The sequence below is a fragment of the Chelonia mydas genome, chromosome 2 (assembly GCF_015237465.2).
Source record: "Chelonia mydas isolate rCheMyd1 chromosome 2, rCheMyd1.pri.v2, whole genome shotgun sequence".
NCBI lineage: Eukaryota > Metazoa > Chordata > Testudines > Cheloniidae > Chelonia > Chelonia mydas.
In genome coordinates, this window is record NC_057850.1 from 258378232 (window position 1) to 258403778 (window position 25547).

General features: G+C 49.4%; 1 protein-coding gene across 18 annotated transcripts in view; it reads right to left on the reverse strand.

Moving 5' to 3' along the window:
- LOC102932900 (SREBF chaperone) overlaps positions 1-25547 on the reverse strand; it is a 109680-nt gene that overhangs the window by 25803 nt on the left and 58330 nt on the right. For all 18 annotated transcript variants that reach the window (XM_037891332.2, XM_043541750.1, XM_043541742.1 and 15 more), the window contains 6 exons: positions 16696-16825; positions 14497-14654; positions 9727-9947; positions 8396-8501; positions 7202-7374; positions 6368-6494 (listed from right to left, as the gene is read on the reverse strand). In XM_037891332.2, coding sequence (XP_037747260.1) covers positions 6368-6494; positions 7202-7374; positions 8396-8501; positions 9727-9947; positions 14497-14654; positions 16696-16825 — 915 coding nt within the window. The remainder of the gene's footprint in view (positions 1-6367; positions 6495-7201; positions 7375-8395; positions 8502-9726; positions 9948-14496; positions 14655-16695; positions 16826-25547) is intronic.

Below are 25547 nucleotides of genomic sequence, written 5' to 3' on the forward strand. Positions count from 1 at the left end.
GACAGCTGCCTGGCCTTTCGTACAGTAGGGAGGGTCAAAGGAGGGGAGTGCCAGCTGGACGGGCACTGAAGGCCCAGCAGTGGGGTTTCCTAACACCGACCTTCCCGCCGCTGAAACGAAATCCCTTCTGCCTGTCTGAGGTCAGGCTGCGGTGATCAGCGAGTGCTGCTGACTCCCATGGCCCTGGAGACTGAAGCCCTCTGATCACAGACCAGCTGGAGCCTGCGCTGCCCCGATTTGCTCTGCCCTGCCCCTGCACTGGAGGGGTCATGTCATACCTGGGCCTCCTTAGCCTGTCAGCTAGCCCGCTGGGGGGATAGGTTTGCAGTGACATGGACACCCAGAGCTCCCCACTCCTTTCCCACAGTGAGTGCTGGCCTTTGGTCACTGGCCAGGTGTGGAACTAGTCACCTAGATTGAAAAGCTCCATGGCCCATGAGCCCATTAGTCCCCCTTGCAGCCTTTCTAAAGGCCAATAACATCATGAAACTCCAGTGCCCTGACCCAGCTCCAGCGTGAGCAATTACAATCTGCCTGTCTAGTGAGGAGAGACATCAGCCTCTGGGAAGATTTCCCTCTTCCCCTCCGCGTCAGGGTACCTAAACAGCTACCACCGTGGGCTGGGATCAGATGGGGCAGCGCAAGGAACCAGTGAGACAAGACTGATGACTGTGAGTGTTGCTACACAACTGCAGCCTATCCACTCTCAAGTCGCATCCCGGCAGAGGAGAGTTCTGAGGCCTGGCTTGAAGGAGGACAATGAGTTCGTTTTTCCAAAACAACAAGACTTTCCCTGGCCCCTGCTGGGGCTCCCGTCACCCCTCCCTCCTACTGCCACTATTCTCTGGGCTGCTCACAGCAGCTGCGCTGGCTCTGTTCAGGGGAAGCAAACAGCTGCTCCAAGCATAGGGCCAGTACCCAGGATTTGCTGAGCATGGCAGGTTCCAGCTACCTCTCTGCCACCACCAGCCAGAGTCATTCACAGACATCGACCTCTCCCGTGGGGGCGCCGAAATCCGTGCCCCAAAGGTGACCACTGCACTACGAGCACTGGGCTTGTGTGGCACAGAAAGGGGTGGGCAGGAGAGGGAGCCAAGACGGAAACTCTTCTCCATGGCGAAGCAGCAGCAGGCAGGATGGCTAAGTGATGGGGCTGGAGGCAAAGCAATCCAGGTGGCTGCCTTTGCTGCTGCCTGTGTTGAGCCCTAAGGACCAAAGGCTGCCCTCGGTTACCCGCAAGCAGCTGCCACTGGCTTCAGCAGGAGCCACACACGTGTAACTGAGGGCAGAGCAGCTTTCTCCTGTCGTCATCCTCTCCCCTGCAAGGTCAAACGCTGCGTTTAGGGAACCGACGAGTCTGGCACCGACGGCAGCTCTGCTTTCTCACCCGAACTGATCCATTAAACAAACATGGCAAGATGAAGCTGCACTGGCTCCTTTTCCAAACAAGAGCAAAGCCACAACCCTCTCCCCGGGCTGCCGGCGGCGCTGGCTGCTCTCGCTCAAGCTGCCAGCGAATGGGAGTGGGCAAGTGTGGCGACTGAGCTCCCAAGTAGCAGTGGGGTGATCCAAAGGGCCCCAGCCCACTGGCCAATGCGTTCTGCCAGGGGAGGGGGACGTTGCACTCACACCAGATCAGCTGAGAGAGCCGCAGGGGCATGTCTGTAGCGTGAAGGTCACGGTGTGGGAATCACACAGGCACTGGCTAATGCCCTCTCAATGGTTGCATAAGAAAGTGATGCAAGTATTAAATGGGGGGAAGGGGGAGGGAGAAGGGTGCAGGGTTCTCCATAACCTGCTATCTATTGTGACATAGCTACCCAGAGAGAGAGAGAGAGAGAGAGAGAGGGAGGGGCGGGGGGATCGTATAACACATTTCCTCTAGTGCGTTCTCCCCTCCCACTTTGTCCACAACCCCAATGCAGAACCACAGCCCCCACTGCAAGCTGCACCTCCATTCTGCAGCCAGGCCCCCTTGATTCCTTGACTTTAGCAAAGCTTTTGACACGGTCTTCCACAGTATTCTTGTCAGCAAGTTAAAGAAGTATGGGCTGGATGAATGGACTATAACGTGGACAGAAAGTTGGCTAGATTGTCGGGCTCAACGGGTAGTGATCAATGGCTCCATGTCTAGTTGGCAGCCGGTATCAAGTGGAGTGCCCCAAGGGTCGGTCCTGGGGCCAGTTTTGTTCAATATCTTCATAAATGATCTGGAGGATGGTGTGGATTGCACCCTCAGCAAGTTTGCAGAGGACACTAAACTGGGAGGAGCGGTAGATACGCTGGAGGGTAGGTATAGGATACAGAGGGACCTAGACAAATTAGAGGATTGGGCCAAAAGAAATCTGATGAGCTTCAACAAGGACAAGAATCCCATGCACCGCTACAGACTAGGGACCGAATGGCTAGGCAGCAGTTCGGCAGAAAAGGACCTAGGGGTTACAGTGGACGAGAAGCTGGATATGAGTCAACAGTGTGCCCTTGTTGCCAAGAAGGCCAATGACATTTTGGGATGTATAAGTAGGGGCATTGCCAGCAGATCGAGGGACGTGATCGTTCCTCTCGATTCGACATTGGTGAGGCCTCATCTGGTGTACTGTGTCCAGTTTGGGCCCCACACTACAAGAAGGATGTGGAAAAATTGGAAAGAATCCAGCGGAGGGCAATAAAAATGATTAGGGGTCTGGAACACATGACTTATGAGGAGAGGCTGAGGGAACTGGGATTGTTTAGTCTGCAGAAGAGAAGAATGAGGGGGGATTTGATAGCTGCTTTCAACTACCTGAAAGGGGGTTCCAAAGAGGATGGATCTAGACTATTCTCAGTGGTAGCTGATGACAGAACAAGGAGTAATGGTCTCAAGTTGCAGTGGGGGAGGTTTAGGTTGGATATTAGGAAAAACTTTTTCACTAGGAGGGTGGTGAAGCACTGGAATGCGTTACCTAGGGAGGTGGTGGAATCTGGTTCCTTTGAGGTTTTTAAGGTCAGGCTTGACAAAGCCCTGGCTGGGATAATTTAGTTGGGGATTGGTCCTGCTTTGAGCAGGGGGTTGGACTAGATGACCTCCTGAGGTCCCTTCCAACCCCGATATCCTATGATTCTGTGGCACCCGAGGCTGGAAACTGGGGGGTAGCTCCCTTTGAAACACGAAAGTGCAGGTTTTATTGCATTCTTTAGGAAAGCGGAGGAGGCACTCAACTCCTGCGTTATTGAGCTCCCCAGGGAATCCCTTTTACTCTATCCTGGCCCCACTTTTGCCATTTCTCAGTGTGCTGCTGCATTTTGCATCAACACCACATAACTCCGTCACAGAAGCTGCCAAGGGGAAGCAGAAGGTTGTAGCAGTTGAGTAGGGATAGCTGGGACTTCGCCCACCTGGAAAGCCTTGGGACGCAGTATAGTATGATGGGAGAAACACATCAGCTGGGTGTTTCTGCTAAAAGGATCAGCAGTCAAACAGCAAACACTGGCAATATTTAACAGTTACCATCTTTCAGCACGTCAGAGTCAACAACGAATTGAAATGAACTGGGCACTTCACAGCTCTCAGAGCCTTGTTCCAAGCTGCCTGCAGATTTCCCTGCCTCAGTTCAATTCGGGTCATGCTTTTCTGGTTATCTTCACACCATGAGGGCTAGAACTATCTTTTGTTTAATTAAAGCTCTGATTCTAGAGCAGACACTGTGGCTGGAGGTGGATTCTGTGGCAAATTCCATGTCTGAAGAATCACAAACTATAAGGGAGAGGGAAAAGGGCAGGAAAACAGCTGTGTTATCACCTTCTCTGTTAATGTTTGTAACTTGACCAGGAGAAAAGTTAATCTGAATTGTCACAGATCCCTAAAACATCTCCTCAAGCCTGCTATATAGCCTCCTCTGGATGCCCTGGGAGGCTAGAGACGGCTGTCTCTTTAGAAGTCTGCAGTCACACCACCTCGGGCTGTGGTCTTGACAGATCTCTCAAGCTAAGCTGGGCCAGTACTGGGACAGGAGACTTCCCAGGAGGACACCGACTGGAAATGCTCCTGGGGATTCAGTAGGGGGCACTCATTCCTCAGACGCTGGACTAGACACTTACCCCAGCCTGTTGTTACTGATACTGGTTTCAGATAAGGCCCAGACCCTCGCCATTCATGGTTTGTCTTAAAGATCTCAGAGCATTATTTTTCTTTCCAACAAACATGTTAGCCCTGGTACCCTGGCCTAATGCAAACTCAAGCGATTCTATTTCGCCTGCCTGCAGTCCCTTTGTCGTTTCAGCTGGACATAGTACTCTCTTCACTTTCTGGCCACAACTGCCATGTAGAAACTGCATTTCACTGGGGAAACAAATACACATACCCAGAGATCACTTCTGGGCAACTTCCTGTTGAAAGAGACCATCTCAAGAATCCTCCAGTCCAACAAGTACAGCTCGGCTCCATCTTTATTAAAAGACCCTGCCATTAACCAACCAAATTTTGTCAGTCTCTGGCACTGGCCACTGTCGGAAGACAGGAGACTGGGCTAGATGGACCTTTGGTCTGACTCAGTATGGCCGTTCTTATGTAATCCTAGGATCTACGTACTGCCCTCCAAACAGCATGCTTAATGAGGGTACCGTACAAAACCAAAGCGCGAGAGACCTGACATAAGAAAAGGCTCTACTAAAACCCTCCCCTATAGTAACCCTGCTGCAGAAACAGGTCAAGTGAAAGCTTGAGCAAACAGACAGGGCTGACATGGCATCCTAAAGCTGGCCAAACACAAGCTCCGACACACTGCCAGAGGGTGCACGTTCCATCGAGGACACCTCGCCACCAGGCCTGGAAAGCTACCCCTCATGATCGGCAGGAAGAGAACCCCACCAGATGGTAAGGGTGCAAAGGGACACAGGGAGAGAGGTGATCTCTCAGGTAGCTGGCTCTCAACCCTCCCCTGGCCTATCAGCACCACTTCCATCTCATCCAGACCAAACCACCTGGCTCCCACCACGTCCCCACCTCTGACAGGTGCTGGGAAAGGAGAGACCAGAGCGTCAGTGCTTGATGAAAGGAAGAGAGATCCTACTGCCTTTCAAATACTGAAGGGTCTAAATGCCTCACGATCTCCCCCTGCAGCCCTATGCACATGGGAGACAAGATGCAGCCCTGTGGGACCCCTCCCTGTGAGAGCCTTTGCAGAGAGAGGGAGCTGCCACCAGACCTAACAAAATGGGTTACGTGTCCCCCACAGGAAGACCCCATCCTCCATCCCTCGCAGTCAGGTCTCTGTGGTAAGCCCACCTATGAAACCAGACTGTGGTGGCCAGGGGTAGGCTGGGAGTCAAGAGGTGCCGGCAGCTGCTCCAGCATGAAGAGAGGGTTCGAGAATGGACCACAACGTACCAGGCTGCTCTCATCACGAACGAAGCAAAAGAAATGAGTTCTGAGTGCAGTGAGGCCTGTGAGCCTTCTTAGCGCTTGTGGGAGGGAGTTCCCCAGGCTAGAGCTGGCTCCTGAGACAGTTCTGGCTCCTGCGCTCACCAGCCTCCCCTGTTGGCTGGTAGCATCACTGTCCCAGGGGAACGTAGATAGCAAGGGGGGTGGCTGTGCTGTAGGGAGAGGCAATCTCTCAAGTGGGCTTCGACAGAGATCTTGACCTGGGTGCTGTATTCACTGGGAAGCCTACGGAGAGCAAGCACCAGGGTGATGCGCTCACAGGGCCCCGTGTTACTTAGCAGGAAGGCTGCTGAGCTTTGTGCCTGGTAGAGCCTTTCAAGAGCATGCAGTTTCCCACCTCGGTACAGCCAAGTGCAGTAACCCAACCTGGAGGTCACCCAACGCATGGATCGCAACACACATGGACACCCCCTCCCAAGGGAAGAGTCAATAATCCCCACCAGTAACAGCCCCAAAGCCTCCCTGCTAGTCCCCATCAGCCATGAGCACCAGGTTCGTCCAACCTCACTGAGCAAAACACAGAGAACCTCGGCCAGGAAAGGCAAAGACACACAACCTCCTGCCCTGGACATCAGTCTGATTCAGAGCAGGCTTCCTGCCACTGGCATGCCAGCCATGGTGACTGGAGCAGGAAGAGGCTGTCTACGTGCGAAGCTGCTGATGTTTAGGGAGAAAAGATGGACACAATATTTCATTAATCTGTCAGCAGCCAAGTGTGACAGATGTGCAGCAAAATGTCCCCAGGAGGCCAGGAGCCGTCCAGTCCATCAGTATCCTGGGAAAGGAGGGCCAGGCAACGTGGAAAGTGATCACGCAATGAAAGTGGGTATGGTTAGAAAATCCTCAATCCTGGACACAAAGGGGTAAGTAGCTGGCATCAGACAGGTTAGCACCCACCCTCCCTTTGTCCCTTCTTTTAGCAGGAGACTCTTATTTCTGGAAACCTACCCTCCGTTGAGAGTAGGCGTCAGGCCAAACAGCGTACACAGACCCACCGACATGAGCAGAGAACTGAGCACCGTCACGACTGCTGCCAGGGCCAAGCCCCATTTCGACTTCACCATGTCAATCTTCCCTGTGAGAGAGAACACGAGGCCCACATCACTGGGGGAAAGCCAGTGCCAACTCCCGCATCATGGGGAGCAGGATCCGCGTACTCATTCACTTCGAGAGGCAGCGCGCTAGCCAGGGATGGTAGTGGTGGGTTCAAGGCCTCAGGCGCCTAGCTGGTGTTGACATAGCAACACAGTACCAGAGAGGCACGCTCCAGCCAAAGGACACAGCAGAAGAAAGCAACGCAGGGGTGGGCCACAGACTCTCATTCCAGCTACAGGATGGTCCAGGGCACGTGTGAAAGGAGCATACGTAACCTCAAATCAGTGGCAGGTCCTGACGGCACAAACACAGACTATTTGTGGGATCTTTCTGGCCGTGGGCTGGTCCCCCAGGAGAAGCGGGGCTTGTGCCATCATGTGGGTATTTAGAACTGAATAGGTCAGAGCCCTGTAGGATATGCCACAGGGAACAACCCTGCACTGGCTCAGGGAACGGAATAGCTGAAACCTAATAGGGCCTCTTCCCCTCTAAATCCTAGTTCTATGCCTCAGTGGAATTTTAGCTTCACCTGGCTGCGGAAGTGATAGGAGACTCAAGCACTGAAGATAGGTGCTGTGCCCTCCCTGCACGTGGGGCAGGGTGTACTGTGCCATCAGGCCCCTGTGCCCCCTCTGCTGTGAAGCCCATGGGTGGGGCACTCGCCCTCCCTGCTCCCCACAAACCTACGTGTGGAGAAGTAGATGTAAGCGAAGAGGATGATGTAGGTGGTGACGAGGGGGATCAGCTCAGCAATGCCAATCTCTTCCTTGAAGTGGACGTGAATGATGTGCTCCTCCCGCAGGGTGCAGTTGGGGCTAGGGTGCAGCAGCTTCAGCCGGGAGCGGAGGCTGGTGAGGAACCTGACACGTGAGAAAGGCAGAAGGACGTGACCCTGGTGCTATGACGTACACCTAACACATCCCTCAGAGGAGGGCCCCAGGGCTGCAGCCAGCTGGGAACATGGCTCTATAGATTTATGCAATACTTGGCAACCAAGAGCAAGGTCAGCTCTGCCTGTCTAGGTTTTGCACCTCATTCGTCACCGGGTACCACCAAGTTCCCCTGAAATCTACAGCATTCCTGCGGAGGATTCAAAGAGGGGAGCTGCAAGACCTCAATAAAGGTGTTTAGAGGAGGGTGTTGGGGTTTACCAAGAACTCTGGCTCTGGGGTATGGCGTGTGCTGTCGGTTCAAACACGTTTACTGTTGCCGGTGTTTGGTAAGTAGTGCTGATGAATGATGCTAATAGACAGTCCTGGAGACGGGAGGCTTCTCTCCCCAATGCACAGCATTGTCAGCAGCAGGGCAAACTTCCACCGGCCAGCCTGCCAGGCTGCCTTGAAGGCACCACCCGGAGGAGGGAGAGGAGCATTCACTCTCCAGTCCCATTCAGTCCGTGCCCTCTCTGCTGAGACGGCCAACAAGAGAGCCAGTTAGTGCCAACCAGCATGGCCCTCACTGGGATGCAGAAGCCCATCCACCAGGAGCTGGACTGAAGGCAACTCCCCGGACCAACCAGCTGCCACCAGGAGGGCAACGACTCCACTCATTACAAATCTGAGTTGAAAAGAGGACTGTAATTGTGGGCAGGGGCAGCCATCAGCAGAGGAATGCTGGGGTGGCTCCTGGGTGTGCTGGTTTTTTTTTTTTAAAGCGACAGTGCTATGCGTCCAGTGGCGGCAGACAGCTTTATATTGACGATGATAATACTTTGTGCTTCTATAGTGCCTTCCCTCTGAGGATCTGACCGTGCTCTGCACGGCTCTATCCAGAACAGTGAAAGGACAAATAAAGAGAACCAACAAGCTTCCCAGGAGACAAAGAAGGAAGCCCAACAGGCAGGTGATCTGACATGGGAGCAGCAGAGCCAAAGCGCCTTACCTGGAATCATATTGCTGGAGAGCTAGTGTGACAGTGTAGGACACCACCCGCTTCCTGTTGTACAGGTTCACGCCGCTGTACTTCCCTGGGACTCCGAACAAGAGATCTGCAAACACAATGGGAGCCTAACACCATGAGCCTGGACAAAGGTCACTGAGGGACGATGCATGAGTGTTCATCACCAGATGGGCAAGGATGCTGGAGAACCATGGCCCACCTTATTGCAAGGGCTGCCAAGTCCCCACAGAGCAGCAGGGTCTTTGCCTTCCAGGGCTCCCCCAACCCCATGTCCCCACCGCCACACACAGTAAAATGGAACTTCAGTCACCTGCCTTTGGAGAGAGCAACGACTGAGTGAGGTTTTCAGCTGTGGTTTCAAGAAGACGTGGTGTTTTGAGGTTTTGCTCAGACTGTTAAGCCCAGCCTCCTCTACTTAATCTCACTAGTACAATGCTGACCCCATGCCATTTCTGTGCACACTTACACATCCACGCGCTACATCAGCACATTCTCTGAGAGTGAGTGTTTGTGTGTGTATTCGTTTTCTCCTTGGGAGAAGGTACGGTCCCCGGAGACGTAGCCCTGTCTTCCTTTGGGGTGGTATAGTGCTGAACACATTCTGGATACTAAACTGGGAAACTTTTTAATCAATAAGTCTTAAGGCTCCAATGCCCCTCTTTAGGCAGAAGGGATTACAGGGGCCCTGACCTCAACTGGATCCCCTTATACAGAAAGGAGTGAACAATCCTCTAACTCGGTGGAACCAGGGAACAGCATGACTTCAGACGTGGCCAGATTCCTTATTCTAATTAATGCAAGAGACTTTCAGTGGCACCAGTAGCCCACTTGAGGACAAGCCCCGTGGGTCACTCCAGGCAACGATCAATAAAAGGACAAGAGGGAGCACTATGAACACTCACTCCTCACCTATGGCAATCTACCCCACTTTTGGGCAGCGCAATCAGTGCTTTCTCAGAGCAACCGGAAATAGACAGGGTGGGAGAAAGCAGCATGGTTAGAATAATTCAGATCAAAGGGCATGGGACGGGGGGGGGGGGTTGTTGGCTATACACAGATGTTCTCTCTATACCCACAGGCAGCAGGCTGATGGGGTTAGAACACCCACTTTTCACCTCTGGAGGGCTGGGTCAAAATCCAACTTAAAACCCTGGGTGGAATGAGTCCAGTGGCCTCATCCCAGACTCTGCGCAAGGTAAAAACCACTGCCCGATTTGGCACTGCTGGCAATCGGCTAACGAGAGACCTGGGACTGGAACAGCAGAGCAGGGATAAGGCACTTCTCCCAGCACCTGTACCACTCAGCCTCCTACCTTTGAGGGTAGCTGATGTCTGCAGTGTCTTTGGTTCGTGCTGGTGGATGGTTTTGATGATATTAGGGTCGGAGTTAAAGCGCTCTCGGTCATTCTGCCAGAAGTTCCCTGGAGACAGCAGGAGGCAGCCATGTTCAGGTAGCAGGTCTCGCAGCTTCTTTAAGCTGGGCAGGAGGTCTGTCACCTGAAGGCAGACTTCCTCCAAACTTCTGATCCCAGAACTGAAAGACAGGTAGAGACCAGAAGCTTCAGCGTGTTAGGGTATTCACAGGCAGCTCATCTCAGAAAGTCAACGCACCCATGCACTCCTGAGCTCTAATTCTCATTCACTATTTGGCTTGTGACCACACAATTTCAAAAGCCTCCACCGATTTTGGGGGCCTCAGTTCTCAGCGCCCAGTTTAAGACTCTCAGGGCCTCATTGTCAGAAGCGCTGGGCACCTGTAGCTAACTAGCTTTAGCTGGACTTATGCATCTTCAGCGTTTCTAAAATCAGACCCAAGGAGTGGGAACTTTTGAAAACTTGGGCCTTAACCTCTCTGCCTCCTTCTTTCCCCATTTGCTAATGTGGGATGATAATACAAACCTCCCTCAGTATTTCTGGCATGGATTAGTTAGGGGTCACACGGCTCTGAAGTGTGTGAAAGATACAGCAGGAGTAAAACTGCTCAGCACAAGCAACTCAGCAAAATATTCTCCAAACTCCTCTGCGGTGCACAGCGAAGGGAATGCCCCAAGCCGGGTGAACTCGTGGGGCTGCAGCACCGCCCTGCAAGTCATATATGGCTTGGAAGGGTTGGCATTTCCAAACTGTAGGCACAAGCCTGCATCCCTTGCTCAGGGACTCTCCTCACATGAGTACAGGCTGCAAGATCAGGCCTCTGTTTCAGAGCACCTGTCACAGCACTGCAAAGTGATGCTCTCCCAGTGGGTAAAGCTGTGTGAACTCGTGTTAACGTTGGGCTTACACTAACATTCACAATAAAGTGATCTTATTATAAAAGTTCAAGCCTTGCTTTATATGCTTACACAATCCTTTGATACCCACTAACAAATCAGATACGCATCCGACTTGACCCAGCCTGGGCCTACACTAGCACTTGTCCGAGTCTGCAAGGCTCAGTAGCAGACTGGCTGCCAGGGCCAGGGTTGGCTAGCATTGCCCAAAAAGAGAGCAGTACTTCCTTGTGAGTGGGCACAGCCAAGGCAACTGGCAGGATCTACCATAAAATCCATGTCCAGCCACAGAGCCACCCAGCAAAATCGAGGCTTTCACTTCAGAAAAAACGACATTTCTAGTCCTCCTGGAGGCAAAGACAACCTTCTGCATGGGAACTGACGTAGTGAGGCCTGCCTGAGTCCGCAGAGAGCTTGGAACAGCTCTGGAAGATGTCAGAACTCTGCTCTGTCCCCTCAGTCAGGCAGTGACTCTGAAACCTAATGGTGACAAAGTTCCTGTCAACAGTATTCACTACGACATCCCGGATCAGTTTAGCAGGTATATATGGCTCATGCGCTTCTCCCTAATGCCGGATGCAGTGGCAGAGACTGGGACAGGATGCAATGGAATGGCTAGCTGCCCTCAAGGCTGCTGGGATCTGGAATTAGGTGCTCAAACCACTCCAAAAATTTCAGGTCATCCCTGTCCCTGACAGAAGGGACAACTGCCCATAGCCTTAACTGTCTCCAGGGCAAAAAATGCAAACTGCCTCCCATATCATCTGGCTGGAAAAAGCCCTGGCTGTCCCGTACCCAGACGCCCAACCCCCCCGCTGACAGCTTCAACATGCGGATATGCTTTTTCCTATACAGTTTTTTTGCAGCACTTTAACAATTGTGGAGAAGACTAAAATAAAAGGAATTTGACGTCAAAATGAGCCTCAAGCCCCAGGAATATGCCACTGACTGTGTTACTAATTTCAGATTTAATTCAAGAACATCCGGTTTGGAAATTATTTCTCTGCCACAGAAATGGGGAGCTTGTCCCAGAGCTGAGGTCTAGCTGGGCACAGAGCACATGGAGCCTTGCTTCATTTCCATGCAGAGTGGCTACCCATCAAGGACACTGTCACAGTGATTTGAGATACCGTGCACACCAGGAGGAGAGGGCTTATAACTTGCCACTGACGAATGTGCGGCATCACCAGATAGTGATCCACACATATGTGATAAAAGGGCAGCTGAACCGAAGACAAACACTGTGTAGCAAGGACTTAGCCCAAGGTTGTAACTGGAAGGGTATCGAAAGCTCTTTCTGAACACAGCACAGGCAGCTTCTCTGGCACATAAAAATATAAGAACGTAAGAACGGCCATACTGGGTCAGATCCAAGATCCATCTAGCCCAGTATCCTGTCTTCTGATAGTGGCCAATGCCAGGTGCCCCAGAGGGAATGAAAGAACAGGTATCAAGATCATCAAGTGATCCGCTTCCTGTCGCCCATTCCCAGCTTCCAGCAAACAGAGGCTAGGGACACCATCCCTGCCCATCCCAGCTAATAGCCATTGATGGACCTATCCTCCATGAATTTATCTAGTTCTTTTTCGAACCCTGTTATAGTCTTGGCCTTCACAACATCCTCTGGCAAGGAGTTCCACAGGTTGACTGTGCGTTGTGTGAAGAAATACTTCCTTTTCTTTGTTTTAAATCTGCTGCCTATTAATTTCATTTGGTGGACCCTAGTTCGTGCGTTATGAGAAGGAGTAAATAACACTCCTTATTTACTTTCTCCATATCAGTCATGATTTTATAGATCTCTATCATATCCCCCCTTAGTCGTCTCTTTTCCAAGCTGAAAAGTCCCTGTCTCATTAACCTCTCCTCATATGGAAGCTGTTCCAAACCCCTAATCATTTTTGTTGCCCTTTTCTGTACCTTTTCCAATTCCAATATATCTTTTTTGAGATGGGGTGATCACATCTGCACACAGTATTCAAGATGTGGGTGTACCATGGATTTATATAGAAGCAATATGATATTTTCTGTCTAATTATCTATCCCTTTCTTAATGCTTCCCAACATTCTGTTTGCTTTTTTGCTTCACATTGAGCGGATGTTTTCAGAGAACTATCCACAGTGACTCCAAGATCTCTTTCTTGAATAGTAACTGCGAATTTAGACCCCATCATTTTATATGTAGAGTTGGGATTATGTTTTCCAATGTGCATTACTTTGTATTTATCAACACTGAATTTCATCTGCCATTTTGTTGCCCAGTCACTCAGTTTTGTGAGATTCCTTTGTAACTCTTCGCAATCTGCTTTGAAATTAACTATCTTGAGTAGTTTTGTACCATCTGCAAATTTTGCCACCTCGCTGTTTATCCCTTTTTCCAGATCACTTATGAATATGTTGAACAGCCCTGGTCCCAGCACAGACTCCTGGGGGACACCACTATTTGCCTCTCTGTATTCTGAAAACTGACCATTTATTCCTATCATTTGTTTTCTGTCAATTAACCAGTTACTGATCCTTGAGAGGACCTTCCCTCCTATCCCACAACTACTTGCTTTGCTTAAAAGCCTTTGGTGAAGGATCTTGTCAAAGGCTTTCTGAACATCCAAGTACACTATATCCACTGGATCACTCATGTCCATGTGTTTGCTGACTCCCCTCAAAGAATTTCAATACATTGGTGAGGCATGATTTCCCTTTACAAAAACCATGTTGACTCTTCCCCAACAAATCATGTTCATTTATGTGTCTGATAATTTTGTTCTTTACTATAGTTTCAACCAGTTTGCCTGGTACTGAAGTCAGGCTTACCGGCCTGTAATTGCCGGGATCACCTCTGGAGCCTTTCTAAAAAATTGGAGTCACGTTAGCTACCCTCCAGTCATCTGGTACAGAAGCTGATGTAAATGATAGGTTACATACCACAGTTAGTAGTGCTGCAATTTCACATTTGAGTTCCTTCAGAACTCTTGGGTAAGTACCATCTGGTTCTGGTGGCTTATTAGTGTATCAATTTGTTCGAAAACCTTCTCTAATGACACCTCAATCTGGGACAGTTCCTCAGATTTGTCACCTAAAAAGAATGGCTCAAGTTTGGGAATCTCCCTCCCATCCTCAGCTGTGAAGAGCAATGCAAAGAATTAATTTAGCTTCTCTGCAATGGCCTTATCGTCCTTGAGCGCTCCTTTAGCATCTCGATCATCTAGTGGCCCCACTGGTTGTTCAGCAGGCTTCCTGCTTCTGATGTACTTAAAATTTTTTTTGCTATTACTTTTGGAGTAATATGAGCTTGTCTACACCGGGGTGTGGAAAGGAGGTGACACCATTTGCCACAAAGCCCACCTAGTTTCTTGCTTTCCTTATTTCCAGGAGTCTTAGGATTTCAATCTTGATGGCTAGACCTAGAGAGCACTAGGTCAGAAGGGGGGTCAGTGTGACACTGGCAGGCCCAGTTCCGTATCCGTGCTCTCTAGAGTCTCTAATCCAGGGGTAGGCAACCTAGGGCACGCGTGCCAAAGGCGGCAAGCGAGCTGATTTTCAGTGGCACTCACACTGCCCAGGTCCTGGCCACCGGTCCGGGGGGCTCTGCATTTTAATTTATCTTTAAATGAAGCTTCTTAAACATTTTAAAAACCTTATTTACTTTACATGCAACAATAGTTTAGTTATATATTATAGACTTATAGAAAGAGACCTTCTAAAAATGTTAAAATGTATTATTGGCACACAAAATCTTAAATTAGAGTGAATAAATGAAGACTCGGCACACCGCTTCTGAAAGGTTGCCGACCCCTGCTCTAATCAATGGGAGTTTACCTGTCTCTCAGGGCGTGGTTTCTGATCTCCTCCACTAGCTGGAAGACGCGGGAGAGCGGTGAGCGGAACACGTCCACAGCGAGGAAGTTCTTGTGCCATGGTGAGACCGTAGCTTTCACCAAGATCTGCTGTATGTAGGCCACAGGAGCGCCCAGGTACTGGGGGAAAATGGGGGTAGAGAGAAAGGTGACCTTCTGGAGACAGTGAGTTGGCAAGCCTGCAGAGTGAGCATGGATCTCTCCTGCAAATCCTACAGCATCAACTCCTAACCCTTCCTTCTTGCAGTCCCCTCTCTTGTGATGGATGGGTGTCCCCTCCCCCCCACATGCCCCCTTGTGCCACACCCAGCCATGGCCTGTTTTCCTCCTCTGATTTTCTGGTTTCTTTCTAGCTTCATAGTTTTTTTTTACCTCGTGTTCCCCCTCACTTGGTAGCTCTCCCATTCCTTCCCAGATGGCTGCATGCTGCTTTGGAGAAGGTGTGGCCTCTGGTGGCCACACCCTTCGTGCTCTAGCAGCTGACCTGAGTGCCATGGCTGAAGAGAAGCTTTCCTCAGCCAGCTGCAGCCTGAGCCTTCAGCCCTGCACACGCGAGCTGCTTCTGGGGCTGGCTGCACTGGAGCGACTGCAGGAGCCTGGAGGAAGGCAAGTGGCTTCAGCCACAGTCAGAAGAGCCCGGGGAGACCTTGATTTACCAAAAATGTTCATGCCTTGGCAGCCTCTGCTGAAGAGAGGCCTTGGAGTGTAAAAGCAGGGGGCTTGCAGGTCAGGCTTGAGGTGCCCTGATAGAGCTGTGATGCACCAAGAACTAGGATACCCAGGGATCCCGCAGATCAGGAAGGAAGGGCATTGGCAGAGCTATGCTGAGCAGGGGGGGAGGTTTTGAACTGTCCCCAGCCTCCAGGAGAAGGGCTGCGGATACAGGCTGCTCATGCCAAAGAAAAGTCAAACTCTTATCCAGTACATTCGGACACAAGCAGCATTGATTTGCATGATCCTGCCCAATACAAGAAACCCTTGGCTTCTACCCACGTCAGTGTTAACCCTTGTTCATGCCTCTACTGCCAGAGCACAATGGGCTCAACACGCTGGGACAGTCACCCAGCTCGGCGTGTGGCTGCTTAACCTCAAATGGAAAACACTTGGTTTTGCCCTTAAGAAGCAGGCATAAATATTGGAGATGAGACCCGAACTGGCAGCAAATGGCTCCTAGTTACCGCGGACACTTCAGGCAGCTAGCCAAGCCAAAGGAGTGAACACACAGGACGTACTGAAGAGCTCAAGGCACAGGGATCCACAGCCTTTCACCTCCAGGCCAGCAGTCTGATCCCAGCTCAGCTTGGCAGTGCTGGACCAGTCATTCTGTTCTGATGGCTGGTCAGTGGAGTAGGAGTTGTGAGCTAGTTGGTAGGTCAGAGACCAAATCCCCACAGGGGTACAGCAGTAAGTGACCCCCGGATTGGTAGCATCTCTATGGATGATAGCAACAATATGGACTGGCTGAGCTCTATTCTCACCCTTATAGGGGGGGAGTGTCCCATGGCAGGGTTGAGCCATGCCAGCAGAGTGGTGAGGGGGACTTGCCCTGTTGCTGCCCGTGTTGTCCCTGTTGGAGGGGAAGAACTGAGACCTTTTGTCTCCTGGGCTGTCAGCCCAGCCCCGGGGGCATGGATCAGCGTTCATGTCATGCTCCCCATCAGTCCCCGGCCCCGGCTGGGGAAGCGAAGGATGCAACCAGTGGACCAAATTCGGTGCTGAATCCTGGTCATGTGCCACCCGTGGCACATTGCACACAGGCTAAGAAGAATCCAGCACCTACCACTAGCACTAAATTGACTTAAAACAACTGAACAACAACTGTGAAAAAATGCAGCAAACAAAATGCAACACTTGACTCCGGATACAGTTCTCGGTCTCCCCTTGGACAGCAGGCTCCTGCTGCACAGCGTTTGAAAGCTTTTACCCACCCCCTCTGAAGGCCCAGAATTGGGTCTCCTGACAGCACTCAAGTCTAACGACAGGAGCGCATTAGCTCGAATTTAACAGCCAGGCGAGGTGCAGAAATTACAAGGCACTTCTTCAGTTCACTACATTAAGGTGCAAATAACACCAGAGGGAACTCCCCCCGCTCTCTCTCTCAGGTGCGCACACACACACCAGTCAGCAGGGGGCAGCACACACACACACGCAAAAGACCTACCCAATCAGGTCTCTCACTAGGATCTCCTTGCTGGTGGCCCGGCTCTGAAGAAGGTGACGAGTAATCCTTCACGGGGGTGCTGTACTCCACAGGGCCTGTTCCAGGTAAGGGGAGTTTAAGCAGCGGGTAGCTAAAATTAAGACACAAGCAGGAAGAATTATACATTTAAACAAGCCCACGTTTTACTGCATGTCACATGCTGAAATGCGCTGGGCCCATCAGCCAACCTTGCAAGGACTGGGAGCTGTATGGGGAACTTTTTCCAGGTTACCAGTCTGAATCTGACCCAGCACAGTAATATCCCAAAGCTGACGCCCTCTGTTGGCCTCTCTCTCTGTGTCTACATGGGGATAACAAATATGCAGCTGGATCACAGGTCTTGAGCTCTGGGGCTGAAAATTACTGTGTAGACACTCGGGCAGGGTCCCAGAGGTTGGGCTCCAGCCCAAGCCTGAATAGCCATTTTTAGTCCTGCAAGCCTGACGCAGTTGACCTGGGCCAGCCATGCCGTGGGGCTTTTATCCCCATGTAGACATACCCTCCGAGTTGGTGGCTTCAGTAGAGTTCCTGTTAGACGGATTTATGCATCACAGCCAGCCCTTTAGTTGGCAGCCTTGGGGAGAACTCAAAGAATGAACAGGCCATGCAGTTCAACCACCTTCTGAGCCACCACGCCATCTCCCCCCCGGGCGGGTGGGACAGCTAGAACATAGTGACAGGTTTCAGAGTAGCAGCCGTGTTAGTCTGTATTCGCAAAAAGAAAAGGAGTACTTGTGGCACCTTAGAGACTAACAAATTTATTTCAGCATAAGATTTTGTGAGCTACAGCTCACTTCATCGGATGCATCTGATGAAGTGAGCTGTAGTTCACGAAAGCTTATGTTCAAATAAATTTGTTAGCCTCCAAGGTGCCACAAGTCCTCCTTTTCTTTTTTCTAGAACACAGTGAGGATGTGGAGCTAGTGGAAGCAGATTTGTGTTTTTCCTTGAGGGAGGGGTTACAGTCACGTGTGCAGTAGTTTTGCAGTTTGGGAGAGGACCGTTGAGCAGCTCGGCATAGAGACAGCAGAAAAACTAAATTGCTTGTAAAGTCCTGAAAGTTAGCAGTGTCAGAGACAGATTAGGGTGCTCAGGCAGCCGGCTCTGGCTGGCTACTCCACAGTCTGTGAACTCTGAAAGCAGACACCTCTCACAGAGTAAGGCTCCACCAAACACACTCTGCATGGGCCACGTTCCTGAATAACCAAGAGATGGTAACTACTTTTGATCACTCCTGATCCAAGCTGGATTCAAAAAGCCCCAGGTCTTTCCAAATCCTTGACATCCAGCACCACCCCTATAATTTTCCAGGGCTGGCACTCAAAGGCCTGTCTCCAGTGTGGTTTGAACCATTTCTGACACTTGCCACAAATTTCACTGGCCTTGAAGGCACTGTTAATGGTGGGTTCTGAGACACCAGACCATAAAGTCATGTCATTCTTATTACCTTCTTGCCCCCTTGCAGCTGCAATTTCAGTGCGATTGTAGCAGCTGGTAACCTATTAACCATTCATATTAGAGATTAATGCTTTATAACACTTGAAAGCTGAGAGGCCCAGCTTTCAGACAGTAGAGAGCATTTTCTTTTTTAGCTCTAGACATCCTTTTGGTTCTAAAATCATGTTAGAATTGAACTGGGGGGAAACAATTCAGCCAATGCCATTCCCACCAATGCTAGAACTATTAAGACAGGATTCCTGGTTTTCCAGCAGCATACAGTGTGGCTCTGTAGCCTTGTTGGTTCACAATATATCAGATCTGGAATTTGTCACTGGTCCTTCAACCTCGCAAAGCTTCTTATGGCTGTGATCCCAAGCAAACTATAAAGGTCCTGGACCAATGCCATTTTCAATACCTGAAACGATTAGTGACACTGTAATAAATGCACTACCCACTTGGTTTATCCGTGGATCTGTTAAAGAGTCTGGCAACACAGGAGGTTTCTAAGGCTTAAAGTTTCAGAGGGCAGGGCGAAGACAAGCAACAGAGAGAAGATGAGGTTTGAAAAAAGCCAGCAAATCAGAAGAGGACAAAGAGTGATGTGACTGGTTAAAGTGGGTCACTTTTCTGTTTTAATATTCCATACATTTTCAGTTACTTGACAAAACCCACTGGCCAGGTCATGAAAAGATCAGACCCAGATGATGGCGAGTGGATCGGGGAGGAAGATGAAAGTGCATCGGGATGAGAACCCCCAGTACAGGCCACAATCTTGGAGGCATAGTTGCAGCAACTGGTTTTTTCTGGGCTGTGATTACCTGCTTTTGTCCTTTTTCTACATAATTCAGTGGTCCCCAAACTTTTTACCTCGCGCCTCCCTTACCCCTGTTCCCCGCCCCCCGCCACCCCCCAGAGCCGGGGTCGGGAGCAGGACCGTGACTCCAGGAGGCAGGGACACGCACGGGGTAAGGGGGCTGCGGCGGGGGCCACAGCTGGAGGTGGGGTGGAGCTGGAAGTGGAGCCCAGGGCGTGGGCTGCCAGCCGGGGCCCAGGGCCGGCAGCCGAGCTGGGTGGCACTCCCTCCCCACCCCCTATGGGGGCTGGCCTGGGCCCCAGCCATGCCCCCTCCCTGAATGTCCCTCCGCACCCCCGCGGCCCAGAGTTTCGGGACCTCTGACATAACGTCTAATAACTTGAACATTAAACCACCTGCACAGCACTCGAGATCTGGTGAGATCACAGGCCAAGGGGGGTATGGTTTCATTTCACAGAGTAAACTGGTTGGCTCTGAAATGGGTGTGACGTTGCACCCCATAATGCTTTACGGAAATATGCTTATGAAAGTAAATATGACATAACTGGAATATGTTTTATGCTAGATATGCCATGTAACATATCTCTGCAAAGGTTATGATCTACTGGATATATTCATCCTATTTGTATGCATGTATCATTTTTGTATTCGAAGTTATGAATATTGGCTATGTACTTGTTTAATTTTAAGTAGCCTCAGTGAAGCAGTTGGTCAGCTTCCTGAGAAAGGACTATTCTCAGTAATCACAGGTTTCAGAGTAACAGCCGTGTTAGTCTGTATTTGCAAAAAGAAAAGTAGTACTTGTGGCACCTTAGAGACTAACCAATTTATTTGAGCGTAAGCTTTCGTGAGCTACAGCTTACTGAAGTGAGCTGTAGCTCACGAAAGCTTACGCTCAAATAAATTGGTTAGTCTCTAAGGTGCCACAAGTACTCCTTTTCTTTTTGCAAATAAATTGGTTAGTCTCTAAGGTGCCACAAGTACTCCTTTTCTATTCTCAGTAAGTGCCCAATCAAGAAACACTTAAATTAACAATGAACTTGGAGAAGCCAATCCACATCTGAGCTTTCCCAGGAATGTGACCTGGCTGGTAAGGAACTCAGTCATGCATGGACATGTGACTTGCCCATGTGACTCCAAAACTCCATCTTGGAGCTGAATTATGGATAGGAGGGAGGAGGGGGTCTCCACCCACAAGAGAAAGTCTATGTAAGCCCCTCTGAAACTCCTCCATTTTGTCTTCAGCTGGCTCAAGAGATAGCCTCTCCACCCCCAAAGAATACCTGAAAGAAACTGGAACAAAGGACAGTAACCACAAGGGTGCCAGTGATTGCTGGACCAAGACTAGAAGGAGGCTAGTCTGTAAAAAAGGCTTATTGGAACATGTCTGAGGGTGAGATTTCATCTGTAATCACTTTCTTACTGTATTAGGTTTAGACTTGCATGTTTTATTTTATTTTGCTTGCTAATTCATTTTGTTCTGTCTGTTACTACTTGGAACCACTTAAATCCTACTTTTTGTATTTAATAAAATCATTTTTTACTTATTAATTAACCCACAGTATGTATTAATACCTCGGGGGGGCGGGGAGAGACAGCTGTGCATATCTCTCTCTGTGTTACAGAGGGCGAACAATTTATGAATTTATCCTGTATATGCTTTATACAGGGTAAAACGGATTTATTTGGGGTTTGGACCCCACTGGGAGCTGGGTGTCTGAGTGTTGGAGACAGGAACACTTCTTAAGCTGTTTTCAGTTAAGCCTGCAGCTTTTAGGGGATGTGGTTCAGACCTGCGTCTGTGTTTGCAGCAGGCAAGCGTGTCTGGCTCAAACAAGGCAGTAGCCCACCTACAGGGGCACCTCCCCACGTAGTCACCTGGGAAGTTTAAAAGCCAGATATATGTTCATTCATATATCTCAGTTCATTTAAAATTAGGTGCACTGAACACAGAAAGCGAGTGTGTTAATGAGAAGGACACTGCTCACGACTGATGAACAGCTGTTCAGCAGTGCACACTTTGAAGCCCATCTCATCCCTTCCCTGGTTAAAACTCTACTGCCCAGGACTGTGATCTTAACAGATAAAGCTAAGCAAGGTCCAGGCCGGCCAGTGCTTGGATAGGAGATACAAGTGCCACAGGAAATGATGATGGTGATTCACGGGGTGACTTTCCTAAAGAGTCCATAGCACCGTGCCCTGACTCAGGGTGTTTACCCCTGCTGTCTCAGACAAACGCCTGGTTAGGGCATTGCATTCCATAGATAAATCTTACCCCACTGCTGCTTCCGTTGGTCAGAAGGTTCTTCCTCACTTCCTGTCCTACAGCACTGTGGGCAGTTCCCTAGACAGTGAGAGAAGTTCCTGCATTCCAAGTTGTGGGGTGAATCCTGTACAGTGTGTAAAACACTTTGGGAGCCTTGGCCATGAGAAGTAACGCTATCATTATAAATATACAAATAAGGACATGTACAGTCCACACAGGCTGGTTGGTTGTATCCTCTCCCCTTCAGTACCGCAAGATGCAGCTCCTCCTCCACCCCCTGCACAAGACCCCCATCTCCCAGAATCCTTTGAGCTACTGCTTTTAGTCCTTCAAGAGATTCCTAGTGGAGCTCTTGATTGTGGCATAATGTGGAGAGGGTGCTTCACTCTCCCTGCTCCCTTAGGACCTGTTTGGAAGGAGACCTTCTCCTTCCCTCATTGCTGGGGAGGGGCAGGCTCCGCTCTCACTGGCCAGAGGAGAGCACCAGTGTTGTTCAGTGCCTCCCCGCTACTGGATGTTTTGCTTCCTTGTATTCTGGGAGAGCACCGGTGTGACAGGTATTCCAGTCACTTTGCGTATGGTGTGGGAAGAGCATGGACAGTGCTGACCAGAAACACCCGGCAGTGGAATGACCGCCAATAGGGACCAGTTTATGACCTACGGAAACCCACTGGGGGCTATGCCACAGACTTTGAGATCTACCAACTGAGGCGATGAATGAAATTCTGCACTATAATCCATATGGCAGCCAAGATAACAATGTTAAAGGAACGTTACGGCTGCCAAGTAACCACTCAGAAGTTAGGAAATGACCTAACAAATGTTGCCATTGCAACCTGAAGTCAACTCCCTGGTGCACATACATCATCATACCGGCTTCAAATGATCGAGGGAAGTAAGGCTCTATGCTCAACTTAATAGCATTCCTCTGCGCTCTCTGCTCCTTGGGAATGTAAGGTGATAACTTCTGAACATGTGACCAGTCTGTAGGTCTAAGAGCTGGTTGATGGCCGCCCTTAACACCTTCTGGCATAACTACCTCCCGCATCTCCGTTCTGCCCAGAATCCCAAGGGAGTTTAACATGCTGACATATGAGGGATTTCTCTCTCCTTGGCCTTACACTGTTCAGGGAGGTGGTGTGACTGCGTCCATGTACCAGCGTGGCAGTGTCAATGGGAGACAAATTTAGCTCTGGATGAATGCAAAACTACCACAAAACAAGTTGACATCAGTCAACATAATTTTGCAGTGTAGCCCAAACCACAAAGAAAAGAACTCATTTAACAAATTACCAATTATATAAACTGACCTATTTACATCTCTTCCTGAACTTGCGGGGGACAGGAGGGTGGCACATAGGGAGCTTATGGGGATGGCGGGGGGGGGAAGAGAAGGGTGCAATGAGCCCCTGATGTGTGCAGTGAGCTTGGCCTTCAAAAGCTACAAAGTGTGTGTCCTTCTAGACACAGGTAGGCTAAGACAGGAGTAGTCACAAGGGAAACAGGGGCACAGAGAGCCCCTGGCATAGGGCAGAGAAGGGGAAGGGGGGGCACACAGAGCCCCTGGAATGGGGAGGAAAATAGGGGACCCTAGAATGTAGGACACAGAGTCCTTATCATGAGGGAGCGCATGTGGGGGATAGGGGTTGTGGAGAGACCTTGAACTAGAGGGGGATGGGAGGGTGGCACACAGGGAGATTGTGGGGGGAATGGAGGGATGCAAAGAGCTGCATTGTGTGCAGTGAGCTCAGCCTACAGTAGCTATGAACTATGTGACCCTCTAGTTATTTTTTCCCATAGGACCCCTGCCTCATTCACTGAATGCACAGTTATTCAACTTCTTTTTATCCCCCTCATTCAGTGTGTAACCCTAGCCTTTAACACTCAGCAGAGATCTCATCCACTTGAGCTAACAAAGTAACTGGCAGCAGTAGTGGGTTGTTACCCTCTAAGGGAACCAGCCCCTAGAAAGTGGTAATACACACAATGACACACTCATTATGTCACCTTGGTCAAGTCACTTAGTTTCTCTCGGTCTTATTTTCCCCCGCTGTAGAAAAGGGATCCTGGTACACAAAATCGTGGGGAACATCTACTGCTGTCTCCAGGTACATTAGTACAATGATTGTAACCTGGAACAGTTGAGTATGCCCCTTTCAGGAGTTTGATTTGTCTTGTGTACTCCCAAGTTTCACCTCACTTAAAAACTGCTTGCTTACAAAACCAGCACACTATTACTGAAAAATTGCTGACTTTCTCATTTTTACCATGTAATTATAAAATCAATCAACTGGAATATAAATATTGTGCTTACATTTTGGTGTATAGTATACAGAGCAGTATAAACAAGTAATTGTCTGTATGAAATTTTAGTTTGTGCTGACTTTGCTAATGATTTTTATGTAGCCTGTTGTAAAACTAGGCAAATATCTAGATGAGTTGATGTACCCCCTGGAAGATCTCTGCATACCTCTGTACATGTTCCCCTGGTTGAGAACCACTGCACTAACACAAAGGGTGCACGGGGAGGGTGGAGTTAACTCAACAGAGCTCTGAAGAAGAGGGGCTAAGGACCAATATTATTACAAGACATACCAAAGAAAGAAAGGGGCTGGGCTTGCTGTAGACAGATAAGACATTGCTTACCACCTGCAGAAGATGCCTAGGACAGGACAGGACACCTGAATTTAGTTTTAATTAAAAATTATACAGCCAATAGGGAAGTGTGAGGGTTTTTATGGCAGTGGTGCGGGAGCTCGTGATAGGATTTGAACACTCCTCCTAAGTCAACAGGACGCTAGAGAAGGGGAGCTAGGCTAAAAGTGTGTCACCCAAGGGAGAGGAAAGCATGCACATGGCTTGCCACACCTATCATTTCAGCTTCATGCTCACCCTCTGGCAAAATTAACACAGCCCAAGGAAGTGTTGCTAAGGAACAGGTATCTCCCAGATCAGACCCACCTTAGCGGTGCAGGAAGCAGGCTCCAGTACCAATCCCCAGCTCTTGGTTGTTTTATAACACTGTTCTGAAGCGATAGCTGCATTTTGATCATACATGGAAAAAGGACTTTGTAGGCTAATAAATATGGATACACTTTTACCAGGAAGGTGACCAATTCAGACGTGCTTTTAGGTGGTGGGAAAAGGCAGGTACTAATGCCAGCCCAAAAGAGTAGGCAGACAGACCCCGTACCAGATTGCAAATCAGATGAATTGTATTTAAACTGCCTTCAGCCATGGCTAGTGCCTGTGTTACCCCAGAATCTGACATTCCTGCATACACCCAAGAATTTGACAATTCTGCAGCCAACAATTTTGTATGTTCAGCCACTGCTAGCTGAAAACCAAACATCACATAGCTAGGAAAATCTTAGGCCTTTGTGAAGCAAGGTCAGACGACTTCAGGCTTGCAGTTTCTTAATTGGAATGGGAAGATAGGACAGAAAGTTAACAAGTATGAAAGAGAGTGAGTCGATAGGGGCATTTAAAACCAAGGTCGCTAATACATTATTGGTATACCCTAGAAATGTTTTTATAAAAAGTAATAAGTAGTTTTATTGAAATTAGGAAAATGAGTGACCCACTAGGAGTCACAACAGGTTATGTTTTGTTTAAAGTTAGCTCTATAAAATTAGGCAAAAGAATGTGCTTTGGAACAATGTGATTGGGCAAGGATCCGGCCTCTAAGCTCTCCAGCAGTCAGACAGGAGGCAGGGCCCCACTCAAACCTGGCTGCTGATTCCTCAAAAACATTTCTTGACCTTAGGTAAATGTAAGTGTTTTAAAATTCTGTAACCCTACTGTGACGGCATGTTTGTATGTGTGCTTGAAATCTAATGAAAACGTAATTTTAGGTGAAAGCTGTCTGCTTTGTATCAATTATTTATCAGACAGAAGCACTATGTTCCCACTGATTAATTCTTGACAGGGCCCAAAGAGAAACAGTGAAGGCAGTGGTTCTCAACCAGGGGCACATGTACATCTGGGGGGTACGCAGAGGTTTTCCAGGGGGTACATCAACTCATCGAGAGATTTGCCTAGTTTTTCCAACAGGCTACATAATAAGCACTAGCAAAGTCAGCACAAATTAAGATTTCATACAATGACTTGTATATACTGCTCTACATAGGACACACTGAAAGCAAGTATAATATTTATATTGCAATTGATTTTTTTTATAATTATACGGTAAAAATGAGACAGTCAGCAACCTTTCAGTAATAGTGTGCTGGGACTCTTGTATCTTTATGTCTCATTTTGTAAGCAAATAGTTTAAGTGAGGTAAAACTTGGG